Source organism: Gallinula chloropus (assembly GCF_964237585.1).
Source record: "Gallinula chloropus genome assembly, chromosome: 1".
Lineage (NCBI taxonomy): Eukaryota > Metazoa > Chordata > Aves > Gruiformes > Rallidae > Gallinula > Gallinula chloropus.
In genome coordinates this window covers 85,061,982-85,083,663 of record NC_140085.1, presented here as the reverse complement: position 1 = coordinate 85,083,663, position 21,682 = coordinate 85,061,982, and the positions used below count along the sequence as shown (strand labels likewise).

The 21,682-nt window shown below is 53.5% G+C and overlaps 2 protein-coding genes across 2 annotated transcripts; both read left to right on the top strand.

Annotated features, from left to right (window-relative positions):
• Positions 1 to 1,743: 1,743 nt before the first annotated feature.
• On the top strand, positions 1,744 to 7,551 carry LRRC23 (leucine rich repeat containing 23; the record flags this gene model as incomplete). Its single annotated transcript, XM_084272999.1, has 7 exons — positions 1,744 to 1,815; positions 1,889 to 2,001; positions 2,833 to 3,086; positions 3,183 to 3,313; positions 6,309 to 6,445; positions 7,005 to 7,227; positions 7,513 to 7,551. The coding sequence occupies 7 exons, from the start codon at positions 1,744 to 1,746 to the stop codon at positions 7,549 to 7,551; spliced, it is 969 nt and encodes a 322-aa protein (XP_084129125.1).
• A 3,579-nt stretch (positions 7,552 to 11,130) lies between these two features.
• Positions 11,131 to 16,729, top strand: ENO2 (enolase 2; the record flags this gene model as incomplete). The annotated part of the gene is made up of 11 exons (XM_084272880.1): positions 11,131 to 11,215; positions 12,080 to 12,175; positions 12,444 to 12,502; positions 13,539 to 13,608; positions 13,782 to 13,915; positions 14,595 to 14,817; positions 15,266 to 15,463; positions 15,604 to 15,805; positions 16,004 to 16,112; positions 16,250 to 16,308; positions 16,660 to 16,729. 11 exons carry the CDS (start codon positions 11,131 to 11,133, stop codon positions 16,727 to 16,729), a joined length of 1,305 nt encoding a protein of 434 aa, XP_084129006.1.
• Positions 16,730 to 21,682: the final 4,953 nt, after the last annotated feature.

Genomic DNA, 21,682 nt, shown 5'->3' with positions numbered 1-21,682 from the left:
AAACAAAGCAAAATCTATATGTTCCCCTTCTAAGACCACAGAAGCACACACTACTTCTACCAGTCTGTTCATCAGTATAAAGGGGTAAAGGACAGGAATAAAAGCATGTGGTCATTTTTCCTCCAGCACTGATTTGCTGAAGGGCTCCTAAAAGCTGTGGAAAGCAAAAACCAAGAGGAGCTGGAGTGCTTTAAGTGTAAAAGCTGGTTATCTCTTTCCTTATACTTTTTTTTTTTCCCCGGGGATTTAGCAGAAAACCACACAGTAGGCAGGTTAATGACCAGGGATGGAATTAAGATGGGGCAGGTGTAGCACAGAAGAGGTCAGCACTGGGGAGTCAAGTGGGACAAGGCAGGGGACACCGGCAGCAGCTTGCTGTGCAGCCCTGAGCAGAGGGGGGTGCTTTGCAGGAGGGGTGCGAGCTGGCACACATGCTGCAAGAGTGTGAGACTCCTGCCTGATGGCTGTGCACCCAGCACAGCTTGGACCAGGTTACCTAACACCAGTGTTGCCCACAGGCTATGAAGGAGCAAAGTGCACTGGAGGGAAAGGGAGCAGGGCCTTGGACTTTGGTACTAACTATGAAATTCTGGAGGCGCTCAGCTCTGAGCAGTGTTCCCAGTCGGTAAACACACGGCTCTGCTCAGCAGTCAGCAGGGCAGAGTCACACACGCCTGCGGGTGCGCAAGCTGGGCAAGTGCCGATGGCATCTGCTCGGCACTCAGAGCCTCAGCCTTCCCTGGCTGCTCAGCCTGGAGGAGAGGGCTGAAGCAGCATCACCTGCCGCAGGTCAGGACACTGTACCGTAAAAGCCACGTTCTGGCATCCGGGGGATCGTGTCATGGGAGGTTTGATACAGTCCCTGAATCTAATTCTGCTCGACATATTCATTAAACACCTACCACAGAGTCTTTCCTCAGGGAAGCTCACCACCTGAGTGACCACTGCCCTGTGCAGCCCAGCCTAACTTCGAAGCCAGCCCTGTTTTGAGCTGGGCTGTGGACAGGACAAGCTCCTGTGGTCCCTTCCCACCAAAGTCATCCTTCAGTGCTCCGCATATGCCCCTAGTAACTGCAGGCATCTAACTAACCCAGCTAGGAAGGGCTGGGAGCACTTGGGGAGGTATGAGAAAGGATCACAAAGTGCTTCTATTGAAGGTGAGACACTCTCTGAGCTTTCCACCTGAAATTTAACACCAAACATTACAAGCTACTGCGGGTGGAGAAGCAAACGAATGCAAGTGGTCAGCTGGGAGGCAGGAGTGTTACCAGCGGGAGGATGGAAAGGAACCCCAGGGAACATGTATGGCTGACAAACAGCACACCAACAGTGCAGGCACTGCCTCAGGACACGGCGCCGCAGCTGCGGGATGCGCCAGGCAGAGCACTGCCTGCAAAACGCAGGAAGTGGTTTGGGGGGGGGGGACAGTTTACTCAAAGCTGACAAGATCTGGCGTTTTCCCTGTCTGAGGGAGCAGAAAGGCCCGGAGTCGGGGCATGAGGATAGCGCAGGTGAAAGGCGGGGCGCCCCTGCAGGCCGAGGCCCCTGGGGCCGAGGGCCAGGCCGCCCCGCGCCAGCGCGGGAAGCAACAAGCCCCCACCCCGCCGCTGTCACTCGGCACAGTTGCTATGGCAGCGGCGCCGGGCCCCGCCTCCCCGGTTTCCATGGCAGCAGGGCGCCGCGCGGCGCGGAGTGGCGGCCGCCGCAGGGCCCGAGGAAGCTGCTGCAGCGGGGCCTGGGAGGATGGAGAGCGAGGAGTCGGAGGGCGAGGACGGAGCCGAGAAGGCGCCGTCGGAGCGGGAGGAGGAAGAAGAGGTGAGGGCCGGGGCCTCAGCACCCTCCAGCTGTGGTTAGGCTGCCGCTGGCACTGTGCTCTCTCTTCCCCCAGGTGCTGGCCCCGTGTCCGCTGACGGAGGAGCTCTTGAAGGAGGGTCTCTCTCGCCTCTGTAAGACAGGCTGTGGCCTGGCCCATGCCTACGTGAAATTTGAAGCCACAGACAAGTGAGTGCACAACACCAGCCCTGGGAGAAGGCCGCCTCCTCCTCCCTAGGCTCCCCATGGAGCAGCTGCGTGGTAAGACAGCTGGTGGTTGGCTGTGTGGGGCAGGAGCATTTCCAGGCCGTGTTCTCTGTCTGTCTGTCCTCCAGCCTGCCTCAGCATAGCTTGTCCATCCCCAGCCCTCAGCTGGGGACTGCCTCCACCATAGCCAGATGGCCTGGTGTTCCCTTTAAATGGGCAGCCTGGCCATCGCTCTGAGCAGTGATCTTCTGGGTGACCTCCCCACAGTCACTTTGAGAAATACTCATTAAGCATCTCTCCTGTGAACTGCTAACCTTTACAGCATGCACTTGTAAGTACAGTGCCACAGTGGCCTCGGGGCAGTTTGGAGCCTTAGCTCCCATCAGCATACCCACATAACCCTAGACCTAACGAACAACGAGACTCTGCATTTCAGCAGCCTCATAGGTATCTCAAACCACTTTTCCCCACTAGAAAGGTCCTTCCACACAGTTCTGGGTGCTTCCACTACTAACAGACCCAGCCCCTAAACTTACCCTCTTTTCTGCTCTGGTTCTGTCCTCTCTTGACAGATACAATTCACTAGGAATAAGTACTCCCCATGCCAGAAAAGCAGGTCCAGTTTGGCCTTGTTTACAGACTGTTTGGCCTGCCCCTATCTCCCTCCTTTTCCTTTCCTTTCTATCCTAGTAGAGCAGGCAAGTGGGAGAGGAGGATGCCCTCCCTCCAGTAGTGGTGAGGAGCAAACTGAAAGGTTTGGAAGTAGCAGGGGGAAATATGAGAAATATTTTATCCCCATCCTCCCTCCCATAGGCACTTGACAGACATCAGCCTCCTCGAATGCTTCATTCACCTGCGGTATGTGGATTTGTCAGAGAACAAGCTGCAAGATTTGTCTCCACTGAGCAACCTAACCCACCTGCTTTGGCTGAAGGTGGATGGGAATCTGCTTACCAGTGCCTGCATGCAGGAGCTGCCCTACCTCCAGATCATCAGCTTTGCTCACAACCACATCAAGGATATGGAGGGCATTACTCACCCCCGCTTAGCCAACCTCAGCCTAAAAGGTGAACCAGACCACCTCTCTTCATTCTTATGCCCACAGGACACCCTCTTTGGGTAGAATTAATTCTCTCATTGTTTCTTCCTCCTCTGGCACTCAGGAAATAAAATCCAGACAGCGCTGGGCCTGAGTCACAGCAAGTTGTTTAGCCTGCAAATCCTGGAGCTGCGAGGAAACAAGCTAGAGAGCACAGCTGGGCTCAGTCTTCCCAAGCTTAAGAATCTCTATTTGGTAAGCGGTCAGCCACCTTGAGGAGTGTGACAGAGCTGCTTCAGAGCCTGTGACCTCCAGTCAGTGGGAGGAAGCTGTTGCCTTGTCTCCTTCAAAGCAGCATAATTTCTGTGCTAACCTGTTCAGCTCAATCTTCTCAGCCCGCCAGAGGAACGGATTTCAGAGAGCTAAAGAGACCAAATCATGTCTTTGGGGTAGCTCCTTCTACACTCTGCCCAGATGGTGTGCAGGGAGGCTGACCACTGCCCAGTAATTCCTCTGCAGAGAGCAGGGGAGTTGGCAGCGTTCAGTGTGACTGGTTATTCCCTCTTCCCCCCCTCCTCCTCCAGGAGAGGGGTATTCTCTTCCAGCAGTGCTAGGCAAGGCTGTATTCCCCGTGTCCTGGGATCCCCAGAGGTCAGTGGGAAAAGCAACAGGTTTGCTTTGGGTGACAGGGGAAGGTGATGCCTCTTCTGCCTCTATGATTAGCCTAACTGGTGTAAAACCAGCACAGTTATATGAGTCACACCTTCAGCTGCCAACCCTCCCCCCCCCCCCCCCCCCCCCCCCCCCCCGGAATGAACACCACACTGAAACGAAGATAGGAGAAGCAATTTCCTAATACCATAAACAACTGCTTCAGGGAACATTTACTCCTAGAGATGCAAGTGAGGAAAGTGTGTGTAGCTTAGTCCCATGCATCACACAGTGCTACAGCTTGCAAAGACTAGATAAATGTCCTGAGTCACTACCTCTTAAAAAGCAATTAAAGATGATAAAGGCTTTGGAAAGCTATAGCGTTTCTTTTCATCAAGACTCCCTGGGAGAAAAGACTGAAGAGATTGCTTGTTGAGATTGCCTGCAATTTTCTGGTGGAAAACTGAGATTTTTAGGACTAGAGGTGCTTGAAAAAGGGATAAAGTGGGTAAGTCACTAGATACAATGCAGCATTTCAAAGTAAAACCAGTCACTTTAGTGAATGATTAGAGGGAAGCAAACACAGCACCTATATTTAAAGAAGGTTCCTGGCATGACTGAGGGATTTCTGAGCTGTACATATGAAGCAGGCAAACTGCAAGACATGATTACTAAAACTAGAAAAAACAACTAATTTCTCAGGGATATTTGGGGCTTGAATTTGTCTGCTCATTAAATTATTTTGGAGGGGCGTCTCTCCCTGTAGTGCTTTGCTTTCTGCATAAAGATTTTGGTATTACTTGAGCCATGGGTAGATGTAGCCTGAAGCTTCAAGGGCAGGGTTCAAGGCAAAGGGTCCATTTAAAGGAACCAAACTGAATTTGGTTAATGTATGACATAGTTGCAGGTGAAATTTAGCATTTAAAAAAGTTATGCCTGCTGGCAGAAAAGACTACACGCTGGCTGCATGTCATGTGGCACTTAGATCAGTTTGAGGATCACTTCTAGAGCAAGGCAGGAAGGGGAGGGGAAAGCAGGGGGAACATGTTATAGTAGCTTTCCATGACAAATGGTGGCATCATGTCTATAGGAAGAACTGGTGTTTAAGGTAAGGTGGCAATGTGATCATTTAATTGAAGGTGTCATAGGGAATGTTATCTGATTTGGGAAAAAACAAAACCAACCAACAAAAAACCTCTGAAAAATACCCACATTTCTGCATTGTGCTGTTAGTGCTTGCAGGGCCAGAGCCATTAAATCTATTCCCACTAAAGTAATGAGAAAAGTGAGAGTGATGGGATGTTACTATTCATTTTACAGACCAGTGGCCTGTGAGCTCCCCGTCCTGTTTCCCCCACCAGCTCCTGACTTCCTCTGAAGTACAATGCACTAATCCTTCCTGGTTGTTAAACATGTTCACACGACCTTCACTAAATCTTCGACTTTCCTCTTGTTGTCCTTGTGTCACCCTCTTTTCTTGGCCCATCAGTTCTAGACTTGTCCAGTTTCCATTAGAGTCCTCCACTTATACAAAGGGTCATTTCCCTGAGAGACCCAGTCCTAAACTGTTCTCTCATCCCATGAGTTCAGCCTGTGCCCCTTTCATTAGTCACAGGCATTGGCCATGTCACAGAGCAAGATGACACTTCTCTCCCCATTTCCCATGCGGGTGTCTGCATCCTTAGAGACTACAGCCCTGAGCTGCAATTGCAAGTGAAGCCCTGGGCCAGGAGACTGTCCTTGAGTTGGGGTGATGGGAATTTGGCTGCCCGAGGCAGTGAGCAGCCTGAGCTGGTGTTGGTGCTGACAGGGGCGGTGAGCCCAGGCTTGGGCAGGAGGCCCCTAGTGGTCTTCTCCAGCTGAAATCCCGCTGCAAAACTACTGTTGGAGCTCAGAGCTTCAGATTTCCCCATCACACTGAAGGGAATGAAATTCAGTGGTGGGGAAATTTGACCTGATAGGACTTGTTCTTCCTACTGTAAGATTGTCAGGTTTGTTGCAAGATGGTGCAATTTTGGATGGATAACAACAGTTATACCAGGAAATGCATAAAATTAAACCAGTAATGCCCACCCTCTGAAACCTATTGAAACCATTCCACCTGCTTCTGCTCCTAGGGGAGTAAAAGGGGAGACTTCTTGGTAGCAGAGTTCCCCCACAAGAGAAGCAACTGACAGCAGACTGCATGGTCTACATGACTGAGAGGTGCTGGTTGTTCATCCTGTAAATATACTTGTTTCAGGCTCAGGTCCTTGCTTTTCCCTCCATGCTGTTGCTCTCTGAGGCCCCAGGGATGCTGATTTGGCAATGCCATGGAAGGTGGTGCTGTGCTGGCAGTGGAGTACTCATCTAGGGTGGTCTTGGTCATCAAGTGATGCTACAGGAAACACTTTCTCAGCAAACTTTTGGTCCTTGAATCCGAATACTTAGAATCCATTTGGGTAGGACGCTAAGTAACCCAGTCTAGCTTCAGAGAAGGCTGTTATGAGTAGTAGGAAGTCTGGAGGGTAGAAAGAGCTATAAAGGCCAGAAATAACTGCTATTGCCTCTCCTGTGTGTCTCCTTTTTCCTCCTCTCTTCCTGCCTCCTTGGTGCCCAGGCCCAGAATGCCATTAGAAGCCTTGAAGGTCTCGAGGGGCTGGGGCAGCTGACAACTCTGCACCTGCGGGACAACCAGCTTGAGACCCTGGATGGATTCTGCAGCAGCATGAAGTGCCTGCAGTACCTCAATCTACGGTAGGTCCTCTCTGTCAGGACCAGAGACTCCTTCATCAGGCTGGACGCCCACTTAGGTGTCCTGGATTTTCTGGTCCCTTTGGAAGTTGAAGAACTGGTGGGAATAGATTGATCTTCACTGTCCTTAACTGGTGTTCAGTACTCAGCTACCAGGACTATAACAGCCAGGACCTTTCCTCTGGGCTTCTCAGAAAACAGACACCTCTTCAGTCACTCTCAGACCTCATGCTTTTTATTCTTTGCCATAACTCCTCTGTGTGTTCTCTGTGTCCTGGGTATCACTGCAAACACCCTTTCCTTTTCCTTTGCCACGCGGGATGATGGCGATACTGCACAATTCAGGGGATTGTTTGAGCATGGAGACATCCAGGGATGTCCTTTTTGTCCCACACCCTGGGGAGCTGTAGAGAGATCTGGATCTTAGATCACAGGTGTGTGGTCGAAGGTCTATCATGCTGCTAAGTTTTGCTTTGTCTGTCTTGACAGCTTCCTGTTCTGAAGGGGCCTCACTAGTTGCACGTGTCTCTTTCCCCTGCCCCCTCTGCTTTCTCTTCTTCAGGAACAATAACATTAGTAGCCTTCAGGAGGTGGCAAAACTGCAGGTCCTCCCCATGCTTCAGGCATTGGTGCTGTCGGACAATCCATGCTCTGAAGAACCCAGTTACCGTCTGGAGGTCCTGGTCCTGCTGCCACAACTGCAACGCCTGGACAAGGAGTGTTTTGAGCAAGATGAGCAGGCAGAGGCCAACAAAATCCGTCAGGAAAGACAGGAAGAAGCAAAAGTGAGCACAGACAGTGGGGGAGGAGAAGGGAGTGAAGGGAAAGAGAGAGGATCAGGCATGCTTATCAAGCTTCTCCTCCTCTAGATTACATGACGAGAAGGCTAAGGGAGGTCAGTCCCAAGGGCAGAGGAGCCTGCAGCAGAGACCAGGCTTGGTAACCTGCTTGCAATGGCCAGCATCACAGTGGTACTGCCATTCCTGACCCCACTGGCAGAACTGAGCGGTGAAAGGGGAGAAAAAGTTTGACATAAGAGTCATTTAACTTCTCCCTCTCTTCTTCATCAGGAAACAGAAGGATCTCTCCAAGGTGATGTAAATGAGTGACCCCTGATTGCAATACCTGTTCCCAGAGCCAGTCAAGACTTGAAAATACCTTCTCCCCACGTGTATGGCTGGGAAAGTGAGAGCTACAGGTAGCAGAGCTACCATTTTGCCTCTGGAGAAAAGAGGAGGGCTACCGACCCTGGTCCTGGAAGCTACTCTGAGGTACTGCAGTGTTTTTGCAGCCAGTGCACTCATATGCTCTATTCTCAGTAGGCCTGAGAGGGGAAATGGGCAAGGGGAGAGTTACAGGTTCTGTGGCTCTATTTACAGCTCCCAAAAATCTGACAAGATTTCCTGATTTGAATAAAAATAATTAATGAGTCTGGAGTGACTGGAATTGTTTATCCTGCCCGCCCACTCCTATTCCCTGGCTCGCTCACCCTCTCCTCTGTCTGTGTCTATCCCCTGTCTGTCTCTCTTTCTCTCTCCATCCTCTACGTGCTGTTTGCAAAGCTTTGCTAAATCCTGACTCATCGCAGCTCCAGGTCACATGCTGCTGTCCCGGCCCTATCAGGGGCGTCTCCATCCTGCTGCTGCCGCCGCCGTTGGCTTAGAGGACACATCATCTCCCCTTGAGGTCCTGCATCCCTCCTCAGCTTCGTCCTCTCTCCTTTCTACCAGCACTTTCTCAATCTCTCGCTCACCCCTGCCCTTGGAAGGTAAGTGTCTCCCCACGGCCAGCACCCCCTCACCGCATGCATGTTTCTGCTCCCTACCCCGTGCCCTCCAAAGCCCGCAGGCACTTTGGGGTCCCTGACGGAGAAGGACCGCGGTGAGCGGCATTACCAACTGAACTCCCCTCACTTCCTCCCCCTGCTCCTCCCACCTTCTTTCTTCGCACCCCCCCCACCTTTCTCACTTTTCTTTTATATTTTAATTTCAGGTATTCCCTCCTCCCTTACCCCAGGCCAGCGTCGTTGCAGATGTGAATCTAGGGAATGGCAGGATGGGGGGCAAACAGTAAGGCTAGGTGGTTCTCCCAAGGACATTGCCGGGAGGTGCGGCGGGATGGAGCAGTACCTGGGGGAGGGGGTGGTAGAGGGGAGGAGGCAAAGCTCGGTTTTAGGGAAAGGACCCAGCCTCAGTGCAGCGCAGCCCGCCACCCTCCCCTTCCCGTTTTCCCTCCCCCCACTCTTCCCTCCCTCCCCCCCCCCCCCCCCCCCCCAAGCCTCTCGAGGTGTTGACATAAACACGGGCGCTCAGACGGGTCCCGGGGAGAGGAAGGGAGGAGAGAGGATGTTGTCTTAGCTGCACAGCCCCATGCCCCCCCAACACACGGGGGGGGGGGGGGGGAAGGGGGGGGGGGCGGCAGCAGGGAGAGGAGGTGACAGTCAAGCAAGCAATAGCTGCATCAGCCGCGACACTGCAGCAGTGCGGGCTTCCTGGGAGCAGTGCCCAGCCCGCGGGAATCGCAGCAGCCAGAGGATGCCCCGGCAACACGCAGTGCTACGAAGCAGTACCCACAGGAAGGGAGCACAGCAGTGACATTCTCCCGGGGTGCCCTGCCCAGCCCCTGTTCAGCCTCCAGCCTGGCTCCTCTCTCCTCCTCACCAGCCCTCTGGCAATAGCTCTATCCCAATCCCTTATCCCAGCTTATCCGCCTCTGACCTCCTTTCAGGACAGTGCAGTTCGTGCCAGGGTTCTTTGCGCTGCTGAAACGTAAGGGGACACAAGTGGAGAAAGGGGCGTGAAGGCCTAGAGAGGAGAAGAGAGCGAGTGATGGGGTGGGCAAGGCTGGATTTGGGCTTGTCATTTGACTGCCCTGGAGCTGGCGCCAACAGGTGCAGGTGGATGTGGGCAGAGGGATGCGCGTGACCACAGCAGCATGACCACGTAAGCAGAGAAGCCCTGCATCTAGCATGGGTCTTGCTGTCAAAGATCGCTTTAATGAGGTCCTGCTCCTCTCTTCCCCCTCGGAGGTTTCTGGGGCATGGCCAGGGCACTGCTGCAAAGGAAGCTCGCAGCTGCACGGGCACAGCTTTGGAGGAAGTTCCCACAGCGTGTGCCAGATGGCGTGAGGAGCGCCGCCAAAGTGGCTGATGGGGGATCCCAGCCCAGATGGACATGGTGGAGGGACCAGCACAGGCTCCAGAAAGCCCTGGTCTTTCTGACTGTAACTCCCCAGTACGGGAAGCTCTTGCTGAAACTTCAGAACACTGCCATTTCCTCACACCCGTGTGATTTCCATCTACCCGGGGCAAAGGAGTCGGCTCCAGCTTGCCCCAGCCTGCTTCTTAGCTCCCCTCAGTGCTCTGATGTGCTTATCTGCTGCACCCCCACTCACCTCCTACCCCACGCTGAGCCCCTGTGCTGGCCGTACCCCTGCCAGATGCTCACATGCATCTGTGTGATTCTGTCTGGGGCCCTGTGGTTATCCTGGGTCTGGCCTCTGCACTGAGTTTTGTGTGGGTCTGGCTCCGTTCGGGATTGAGTGAGTCATCTGTAGGAGCTGTGGGAGGAAACCTGGCAAGACTGGGGTATGGATTGACATGCACCTTGCTGCTGCTCCCTCTCCAGAGGTATGCAGCCACCCAGCATTGCACATCCCCACAGCTGGGTAAATAAGAAGGTGAGATGGGGGGGGAACTAGTTGTTTTAGATCCCCTGGGGAGCAAACTTCAGCAAGGGAAACTATTTCAGTCATCCTCACCCACCGGCCTGTTTTCCATTCTAAGTTTAACCAGGTACCCCAAAATGCCAGGTTTCCTCGCCCTCCGCATCTGACAGAGACACCTCCCCATCTCACCTGTTTCCCCATCACACAAGTGCAGCCTGTGTTCAGGCAGGGTCAGGTCTCCCCTGCCTCCAGAGCCCTCTCCCCCCAAGTCTGAGGCACTGCTGCCTTTACTCAGACGGCTCCTCGGGCTCCTAGCCTCCTCCCAACTCCTGTCACCTGACCTGGCGGCTCACAGGAGGGCTCAGCTCAGCTCGGCCCAGGGATCTGCAGGAGCCCGGATGGGGCATCTCCCCCTACCACAGGCTGAAGAGGGGCCCCATGGAATGGCCGTTCTGCCCTGCCCAGCTCTGTCCTGGGAGCCAGCACGCCCAGCTGGCTTCCTGCCCACAGCACAAAGACACAGCGACTGCTCACTGCTTGGCTCTGGCTGGGAGTGACCTTACCTCCTGGCAAGGGGAAGGGAGATGCTGGGAACTGGTGCCCTGACCTTGGCACTGGGGCCAGGGACACCTCCCAGCTGTGCCAGCTGATCCCTCCCTCTCTGCTGCCTGTGGATGCTCTTGCACTCCCTGCATCTCTGCCAATCGGGCTTGCATCAGAAGCCCTGAGAAAGGGCAACACTCCTCTGTGCCACAGGGACAGAGGAAGAGAAGAGGTCCCCGTTTGTCATCTGCAGCAAAAGGACAGAATAAATTCAAATAGTCAAATAGATAACCAGTTCCAAGACAGAATGCAGGTATGTTCCCACAAATCTGGGGTTTAACGGCAATTTCTAAATTTTCTTGAGCCAATAGTTTTAGCTTCAGCTCACAAGGTTGTTTTATCTTGACATTGGAAGGGTGAGCATCACATCCTGGGACCTCTTAGAGCTGAACATGTCCTCTTCTGTCCACAGACTCACCATGGCTGTTGAGAGGATCCATGCCCGTGAGATCCTGGACTCCCGCGGGAACCCCACTGTTGAGGTGGACCTGTACACACACAAAGGTACGTGAGTGAGGACAAGAGATGGAGGGGAAGTCCTGCCCACCTCAGCAGAGCAGGTGTGGCACAGCAGCCCGGCATACTCTGTTGGGAGTAGAGAGGGTCTTCTCTGATGAACCGCCAGCACAGAGCGAGCCAGAAGAAGAGGCAGGGACCAAAACTCTGCTTGTGGCTCTACTTGTGTGTGCGCTCAGCATCTCCACACATGTGATGGGCAAATCACAAAGCACCTGGCTGCCATCTATGTGAGTTATGTGCTTGCTAGTAAGCAGGGACAGAAATTTTCATTAGCATAAATATATTTACCTTTCTGTTGTGTCCCCATGATGCCCTGCAGCAGCCATGCTTACAGTCCTGGGACACAGTACAAGTTGGAAAGACATCCATGGCCATGCTCATGAGGTGGGGGAATGTTTGTCCCCAAGGTCTCAGTGCAGGTCTTTCTCAACTGGAAGAGCTGCATCTGTGCTGGGCTCAAAGCTAGTGAGGTGCCAGAGCAGGCACCCAACAGTCGTCTTCTTTTTCACCAAGGCAGAAACTCAGCCCCAGTCTGAAAGAGAGGAAGCTGTTGGGACCTGCAGGTCAGGCTGCCTCTGGAACCAGGAGGAGGGTTGAAGAGCCAGATGTCCACCCATCATTCACTGTTTTGGGATCAGTGTGGACCCCTGGGTAGCTGAGGTCCAGGTTTCTCAGTCTGGAAGCACTTGGTGCATGTATTTCTGACACCCTGGAGCTCCCCTTCTGAGCATCCAGCACAAGCAGTTGCCGCATCCTTTCCCACAAAAGCAGGACAGACGCAAGTGCACAGGGGTTCTCCCTCCTTTTCACCCTCCGCCCATCTCACCCCCACGTTTTGCTGTTTCCCAGGCATGTTTCGCGCAGCGGTCCCCAGCGGCGCCTCCACCGGCATCTACGAAGCACTGGAGCTGCGAGACAACGACAAGTCGCGTTTCCTTGGAAAAGGTGGGGAGATGCCTGCTCTGCATCCTGCCCCTTGGGGCTGCCTGTGCGCGGGGCTCTGCCAGAGGGTACCGCTCACCCACTGGCCTGGTGTGGATGTGTCCACTGCCCTCAGGGAGACTGCACCTAGTGTAAAGTGAAAGACCCTCCCTCACTGTCTCCTTCTCTCTGTCTATGGGTGTTCTCTCTCCCTCTTTCTGCTCTCCTCTTTTCCTTACCCTCTCTCTCTCTCTCTCTCCCTCTCTCTTTCTCTGTCTCTTCCCTTCTTTAGGGGTCCTGCAGGCCGTGGATCATATCAACAGCACTGTCGCCCCAGCTCTCGTGGGCTCTGTAAGGATTTCTTTTTGTTCTCCCGTTTCCAACGCTTACTCTGGTCCATCTCTGTCCCCTGCTCTCTATTTCTGCCTTTCTTCATCTCACTGGGTTAATAGACATAGTGATGCTTTCTGTGAACCTGGGCACACCCCTCCTGCCCTCCATGCCTGTATGTGTCCACAGCGATCTTTTCTCTGGGCGGAAAGGATTTAATGCTACCTGGTCCACTGCAGCATCCATACCACCTATCTAGTCCCCTTGATGCTCCCTGTAGAGCTCTCTCCCTCTTTCAGGTGTGCTCCTCCTCAGGCACTGAATCTCATCCACATGCCTGTGGCCTCATGCCCATTTGTCCCACCCAGCATTCACAGTGTGATGAGAAATGACCTTACCCTGCAAAGTCTGGCAGCCCTCCCAGCACAGCCTTGTGGAGTGATGGTGTCACATCTGCAACCTTTTTATACCTGAAGACCTGGAAACTGCTCTGAGGAGAGTGGAGCTGAAGCCATGCATTATACCCTGTGCAGCCCCTGAGGGGGTCTGGCTGAGAGCCCAGCTCTTTCCACTACTGAAAAACACCCGGACTGGTGGAGGGCTGCCTGTGTTGGGCCTAAACCTGCTCTCCACCTTGCTCCTGGGAACAGCTCCATCCAGTCTCCATTTGCTTGCTTGGGGTTGAGCATGTACTGTTGTTGTGCCTAGCTTCTGTGTGGCCACAGCACTACAAAGCTCCCTGGAAGCTGCCAAAAGGCTAGGTAAATCCCATTGGGAGTCCTGTGTCTCCAACAACGCGTGGCCTTGCCTGGGCTGCAGCTGATTCCCAGTCTGGCATTGGGTACATCTACACTGCACTGCAGCAACGTCATCATGGTTACCTAAGTTGACTATATACCAAGACACTGTTTTCCAGAGCTTTGTGTGTATATGTTCCCCCACAAGCTCAAAAGGTCCCTGTACCCCCCAGCTTCTCCATTGCCGCCTCCTTTCCCGCACTCCAGAACCAACAGCTCTTCTCAGCCTCCCCTTCTCAGGAACTGTTTCTTTCCTGCAGGGCCTCTCTGTTGTGGATCAAGAGAAGATAGACAATCTGATGCTTGAGATGGACGGCACAGAGAACAAATGTAATTCCTCCTTCTTTTTTTGGCCTGGGAAGTAAAGAGCATGGGAGGCTGCAGGGCTAGAGCGAGGGGCACTGTCAGTGCTGTGGTGAGCCCAAGGCTGGGCTGGCAAGGGCACCCAATGGGCAGGAATCTGCTGCCTAAGAAGCCTAACTCCTCCTTGGTTTTGCCCACAGCCAAATTTGGTGCCAATGCTATCCTGGGAGTTTCCCTGGCTGTGTGCAAGGCAGGAGCTGCAGAGAAGGATGTCCCTCTGTATCGGCACATTGCTGACCTGGCTGGCAACTCCGATCTCATCCTTCCTGTGCCAGTAAGACTCCTCCATCCTTGACATCCACCTTCAGAAACTCCAAAATAAACTTCAAAGGGTGTGTTGGGAGGTAGAGAAGGAAGCAATACGGGACTGCAACATCAGCTGAGCACACTGCACTCAGCAGCAAACCAAAGCCTGAGATTTGTCAGGTTTCCATATGGAAAAAAGGGGCCTGAGGAGGATACAGCAGAGGTTGTGGTGGGGGGTTGACTGAAGTTCTCATTCTTAGTGCAAGAACCAGAGGACATCATATGAATCCTCTGGTGCACAGTTCAAAACAAGGAAGTATGTGTCTTCAGACCAGGGGTAGCTGCCCTGTAAAACTCCTTCACAGTGGGTGTTGTAGATGCTAGATTTTCCCAGAGTCAAGGACAAAGGTCCTGGAAGAAAGCTTGGCATAGCATTGCTGCTAAACATACAGATAAACAGAGCTCAGGAGATCTCTGAGAGGAAAAGGGGTGGGAAAGTCCTCCCCAACCATTTGCTTTGAGACACTATGGGAAGGAAGACCGTGGGCTTATGTGCCTGGGGTCTGAAGCGTTGTAGCTGATGTGTTTGTTGTGACATTACCCTGTGGGATGTGGGATGAATGGTCATGCTGACTCACCTGAGAGCCTCCTCTAGGTGGTGCCATGATCTGCTGCTTCAGCTCTGATTCTCTTGCGGCCTCTTCCAGGCATTCAACGTGATCAACGGAGGTTCCCATGCCGGCAACAAACTGGCCATGCAGGAGTTCATGATCCTGCCTGTGGGAGCCGAGAGCTTCCGTGATGCCATGCGCATCGGGGCTGAAGTCTATCACAACCTCAAGAGCGTCATCAAGGAAAAATATGGCAAAGATGCTACCAATGTGGGTGATGAAGGAGGCTTTGCTCCCAACATCCTGGAAAACAGTGAAGGTGAGCACCCTGCAGAGATGGAGTAACCCCGCCTGCAGTGCTGTGGTTTCCTATACCCAGCTCACAGCACTCCCCAAAAATTGGTTCAAAATATGATGCCTCAGCATCATTGTTATGGAATGGTTTCTAAGCTCCTTCTCCTTGGAGTAGCCTTCATCTGTCAGAGCCTCTCTACACAAACCTTTCATACATGTGCACACTTTTCTAACACCTTCCCCCAACTTGTCTCTGAGTTGTGGGACTGTGTTTTAGTTCCTCCTTGTCCCGTTGGCCATGGCCTCCACAGCTCCCTGGCATGTTTCTATTGCTCTTTGGTCTCCCTTCTACCTCTCCCATCACCCTGTCAGACTCTCAGTCTCTCTTAGGACCCTCCCAGGGGAGGTTCCCACTGAAAGGCAGAGTTCTCTGCATGGGCTGCCTCATCTACCTGTAACTCTCCTCCTCCCAGCTCTGGAGCTCCTCAAGGAAGCTATTGACAAGGCGGGCTACACAGACAAGATTGTCATCGGTATGGATGTGGCAGCCTCTGAGTTCTACCGTGATGGCAAATATGACCTGGACTTCAAGTCCCCAGATGACCCGAGCCGTTACATTTCTGCAGATGAGCTGGGCGACCTCTACCAAAGCTTTGTACGTGATTACCCAGGTGAGCTGCTGCACTTGGCAGGAGGGAATCGGCACCAATGTTGTGCACCTGACAGGCACACTCACCACCCCACCCACCCCGTGTTTTTGGGGTGAGAAGGGAGGCAGCTTTGACTCATGCCTCTTCTGTTGTCATTTCAGTGGTCTCCATTGAGGATCCCTTTGATCAAGATGACTGGGAGGCCTGGGCCAAGTTCACGGCCAATGTGGGGATTCAGATAGTGGGAGATGACCTGACAGTGACAAACCCCAAGCGCATTGAGCGAGCTGTTGAAGAGAAGGCCTGCAACTGCCTCCTGCTCAAAGTCAACCAGATTGGATCCATCACAGAGGCCATTCAAGCGTAAGCCCACTGCCCTTGTCCTGTGGAAGAGTTGATGATTAACCACAGCAGGGTGTCATGCTATGCATTGGATGAATAGACTTTTGTCACTCCCAGAGTCCAGGATGAGGGTGGGAGGAGAAGGTGCCTGGATCTCACCCTGTGTGGGTGGCAGTTATAGGTCTGGTAGCTACTGACTCTATTTCTTGGTCCTTGCAGCTGCAAGCTGGCCCAGGAGAACGGCTGGGGTGTGATGGTGAGCCACCGATCTGGGGAGACTGAAGACACCTTCATTGCTGATCTGGTTGTAGGACTGTGCACCGGGCAGGTAGGTGAGACCCAGGCAACATACAGGCCTGGAGGAAAGCAAAGGGATGTGAAGACATAATCCCCTGCCCCACCATGGGAAACTGGTGCGAGTCATAACAGTGTCTTACAGTGTCTGTTTTGGGGAATGCTTTACAGATAAAGACGGGTGCTCCCTGCAGGTCTGAACGCCTGGCTAAATACAACCAGCTCATGAGGTAAGGGGCATCAAGGTTGAGAATGTGGAAGAGAGAGCAAGGGTGTGACTAAATGGGGTGGGAGAAGTTGAAAGCCCCAGGGTAGATGTGGCTTATGGAAAAAACTTTCTCAAGACAAGACAGACTGTTGGGGATGACAATAGGATCCCGGGGAGATGTCTGTTGCAGACTCCTCCTTCCCTCTGCCTTGGCACAAGGGTGCAGCCCCACAGGCATAGCAGCTGGCAGAAGCCAAGGTCCTCCAGCCCATGTCAGCCTTGTGCTAATGTAACAGCTTCTCCAGCACCCTGGTGCCTCTGATGCTCCCTTGCAGCAAGGGCCTGACATATGCTCTCCCTCTCCATCCTGCAGGATTGAAGAAGAGCTTGGTGATGAAGCACGCTTTGCTGGACACAACTTTCGCAACCCAAGTGTTCTTTGAACGTTGTCCCTAGGGCACAGCCACCCTGCTGCTCGTTCCCACCTCACAGACTCTGAAGTCCCCTCCCCTTCACTGCTCCCTTTTTTGCTCTTTTTCCCCCCTTTGCCACCCAGTTCCCTCTCACCTCAAACCCCCTCGAGTTCAGGTGTCCCCGGCTACCCAGGTGAAGGACAAGAGAGAGGCCTACACCCTGTCCCTTGCTTTGGGGTCATAAGCATTTCTGGATCTTAGCATTGTGTGTCTTTTGGGTTTTTGTGCAGGGCTGCATCTGAGCCACTCTGTTCACGTTAGACTATGGGGGCATGCTGCCTGGTGTGTTTCCCTTGTACACCGAAGCATGTGCGGTGAACATATGTGCATCAGCTGGTGTGTCTGGACAAGCGTCGCACCTGTAGCTGTGTCTGGATGACTGTCCTCAGTGGCCCGCTCCTGTTGTGCATGTGTGTAGGTGTATGTGTACTGGCCTCTGGCATCCTCGTGCCCCGGGCGTGTGTTTGCACTGAGCCCTGGTGGGACGTGAGCACCCCAGTTCTGTGCTGTGTTGGGCTGTGCTTGCCAGCCGCTTAGCGTTGAAGTGTCCCTCGCTGGGTGTGCATGTGTGTGTGTGCTGTTGGTCTCCAGATCAGCACATAGTACTGTGGGGGTGATATATTAACACACATCCGTAAGCAAAACCGTGCTCTCATTTGCTTCTCATGACCATTTTCTCTCTGTTCCCTTCCCTCTTGTGCTCCTTCACTCTCTCCTCCAACCCATAATGTCTGCTTCACCTTCTGGACAGCCCATGCTCAGCTGAGCAACAAACTACAGATCCCTAAACTCGATTAAAATGTATTTCACACCTGAGCAGCCTGGCGTGACCTGATGTTTCTCTCTACATGCCAGTATTTGGGAAATGGGGACATTTTGCCATCAAAGCAGGAGAGGCTGATGCAGAAAGGTAGCAAAAACAAGCAGAGGGGATTGGCAAGAAAAGGCCCAGGTATCCCCACCTCTTTTAACAGCCTTGTCCCACAGCCAGACTGCTCTGTCAGCCAGCCCGCTGAGAATGTCAAGGAGAAGGCAGGTGGGAACTGCCCCTCCATCTCCACCAAACCATGTCATATGAAGATCTGGTGTGCAGGGACTTTGACCGTGCACTCCACGGGTGCAAAGACGTCAGAGTGGGCCACAGACCAGCTGCCCACTAGACTCAAGTGATGGTAAACACGAACTCCAAGTCTATGGGACAGAAAAAGCCCCAAGAGGGGCTGCAGAGCAGTAGGCAGAGGAGGAGAAGGTGGGATCTCAGTCTCTCTCAGCTCCATCTTGTTTCACAAGGGCAACACTGCAGTGCTTGAGGAAACTAGCCCATGCTCCAGCCAGTGCGCCAGCAGGCTGAGGGCCAGCAAATCCCTCTGCCTGCTCAACAGCATCATTCTGAACAGATTCCAATGAAGGCAGGAGGCTGGGGATGCTACTGTGAGAACTCCAACCCAAGCCATGACAAGAGAATAAAGGATAAAACCAGCTTAACCACTGTTACTGATTCAGATCACCAGCCCCTCTATGTACTTGGGCACACTTAGGTCCTGCAAAACTCCCACCCCACCTCTCCACAGCTGAGTTCCCAGACCCTTGCTTATGCCACACAGCCTTGCTTTCATAATGAGCAAGGACAAGGATAGAGACCCAGGTTGCCCAGCCTCCTCGACTGTGTCCTGATGCAGCTTTTAAAACCAAGACAACCCTTTAAAAACAGTGGCCTTCATTTCACTGTTGGTTCTCTACTGAAGAGCAGAAAAAAATGGAGAAAGTTGGAAAAAGGAAGACAAAGGCTGTGGCACACATGCCCAGAAGAGAAAAGAGGGTGGGAGGGGGAAAGTAATGGTGGAGCCAGGGCCGGTTTCTAGGGAAGCAGTGAACGTAGAGCAAATCTCGGTGGTAGCGAACAAACAGCTCATGCCCTAGCCGCAGGACATCTCTCTCCCATACGCTGAGAAGTCTCCCCCTCAGCCTCTAGCTGCAGGGTAAAGCTCACCCCAAACTCAAAGCCCGTACCCACGAGCCAGCGCTTCCAGCCCCACACCCCGCGCCGACGTGCGGACGAGTCCCCGCCAACCCCGGGGTTGCTGGGGAGGGTGGCGAGGCCCTTCCCGGCTGGGGAAGCGCCGCCAGCCCCGCGGCCTGGCACCCGGACAAGGGCACGGCGGGGGCGGGGAGGAGGGGGGAGCCGGGGCCGGTGGGGCTTGCGGGCGGCCGCCAGGCTGCCTTCTGGGAGCTGTAGTCAGGCGCCGCTCGGGGAGCGCTCCATTTTCCCGCGCCTGAGCGGAGCCGCGCCGCGAAATGCGGCCCCCGGCAAGGAGGCGGCGGCGGCGGCCCCCGGCAGCCCGGGACCGGCGGCGGGCGCGGGGAGGGAGACGAGGCGGCGGCCTGCGGTGCCCCCCCACTCCCCCCGCCGCACGGCCTCCCGCCACAGCGCAGCTCGTGTAGCGGCAGAGCGTGCGCCGGGCCGGTGCCTTTGGCGCGGGGCGCAGGCTGCCTTAGGCCCGCCGCACGCCCAGCTGCTGCTGCCCTTTGTTTTGCAGGCTGGGCTTTCGCAGGCGGCCCGGCTGCCGCTGGGCAAGCAGGGCGGCTGTTCGCTGGTCTGCTCAGATAAAGTTTCTTCGCTTTCCTCTGCCCCAGAGCACCTCCCTTCCCCCCGGCCTTCCCCTTTTCTGGGCAAGGGAGGAAGCGAAGTAACCGCGGCAGCCTGTGCTGCCTGCTCAAATGCAGCAGCGCTGCACCGGCAGAGAACCAGAATCCATGTCCCTACTTTGTGCTAAGAATGTGTTAGTCAAGAGCTATTGCCAGCGAGGTACCCCCACGTCCCTGTGTCGGAGGAGACGGGTGGCAGCACAGAGGCGATGACCATGCATCACACCATAGCAGTGCCTCCTCACCTTGGTGCCTGCTCTACATCAAGGGTTTGTCACTGATGGCACGATGTATGTAAGCAATATATGACCCCGGTATGTTTGATTGGGTCACTGCAAATACTTATCCTTAGGCATAAGGATAAACAAGCATACATCATAAATAAGCACGCGTCGTAAGATGTGTGCTGCGTTCTGTTTGCCTTAGTGGCAGAGATTCGGTGACTGATTTTGTGACAGAAATGTCCAAACAATTCTGCTATTCCTGCACCTCAGGTCTCCTGCTGTATAAGCTGATGTCTCCATCAGATTGCTGTGTGTTCAATCAGAGTGTGAGGAACAGCACAGAGATGGGGTGGAGAGGTGACAATATCTGTGAGGGAAACATTTTTGGAGTTTTTTTTTCATAGAATCATAGAATCATTAAGGTTGGAAAAGACCTCCAAGATCATCCAGTCCAACTGTCCCCCTACCACCTACATTGCTTACTAAACCATGTCCCTAAGTACCTCATGCAACTTTTTTCTTAAACACCCCGTAGGATGGTGACTCCACCACCTCACTGGGCAACCCATTCCAATACCTAACCACTCTTTCTGAGAAGAATTTTCCCCTAATTTCTAACCTGAACTTCCCCTGGCACAACTCACAGCCATTCCATCTTTTCCTATCCTTAGTAATCTGCGAGAAGAGGCTGAGCCTCAGCTCACTACAACTTCCATACAGGTAGCTGTAGAGACCAATAAGGTCTCCCCTGAGCCTCCTCTTCTCCAGACTAAAGAGTCCCAGTTCTCTCAGCCACTCCTCATAAGACTTGTGTTCCAGACCCTTCACCAGCCTCATTGCTCTTCTCTGGACACACTCCAAGGCCTTGATGTCTTTCTTGGGGCCCAAAACTAAACACCGTATTCAACGTGTGGCTTCACCAGAGCTGAGTACAGGGGGATGATCACCTCCCTGGCCCTGCTGGCTACACTATTCCTCATACAAACCAGGATGCCCTTGGCCTTCTTGGCCACATGGGCACAGGTTCAGGCGAGTATCAACCAACACCCCCAGATCATAGAGTCATAGAATCATAGAATGGTCTGGATTAGAAGGGACCCCAAGGATCATAGAGCTCCAACCAGATCCTTTTCCTCTGTACAGCTTTCCAGCCACCTTGCCCCAAGCCTGTAGCATTGCCTGGGGTTGTTATGACCAAAGTGTAGGATTCGGCACTTAGCCATGTTAAACTTCATCCCATTGGCCTCTGCCCTTGGATTCAACCTTTCAGGTCCTTCCGGAGGACTTTCCTACCCTCTAGCAGATCGATACTTCCCCCTAACTTGGTGTCATCTGCAGACTTACTGAGGGTGCACTCAATTCCCTCATTCAAATAATCAAAAAAGGTATTAAAGAGGATGGGCCCCAATACTGACCCCTGGGGAACACCACTTGTGACTGGCCACCAATTGGATTTTACTCCATTCACCACCACTCTCTGGGCCTGGCTATCCAGCCAGGTTTTAGCCCAGTGAAGAGTGTACCTGTCCAAGGCATGAGCGGACAGCTTGTCCAGAATACTGTGGGAGACTGTGTCAAAGGTTTTGCTGAAGTCAAGGCAGACTACGCCAACAGCCTTCCCCTCATCCACCAGGTGGATCACCTGGTCATAGAAGGAGATGAGGTCGGTCAGGCAGGACTTGCCTTTCGTGAACCCATGCTGTCTGGGCCCCATTCCCTGCTTGTAAATATGTGCTGTGTGATTGCCCTCAGGATGACTTGCTCCATAATATTCCCTGGCACCAAGGTCAGGCTAACAGGCCTGTAGTTCCCCAGATCTTCCTTATAACCCTTCTTGTAGATGGGCACCACATTAGCAAGTCTCCAGTCATGTGGTACCTCTCTGGTTGATGATGACCAGTGATAGGTGATGGAGAGCGGCTTGGCAATCACATGCGCCAGCTCCCTCAGACCCTCAGGTGGATCCCATCTGGCCCCATGGACTTCCAACAATCCAGGTGGAATAGTAGGTCTCTAACTGATTTGACCTGAATCGTGGGGGGTTTATTCTGCT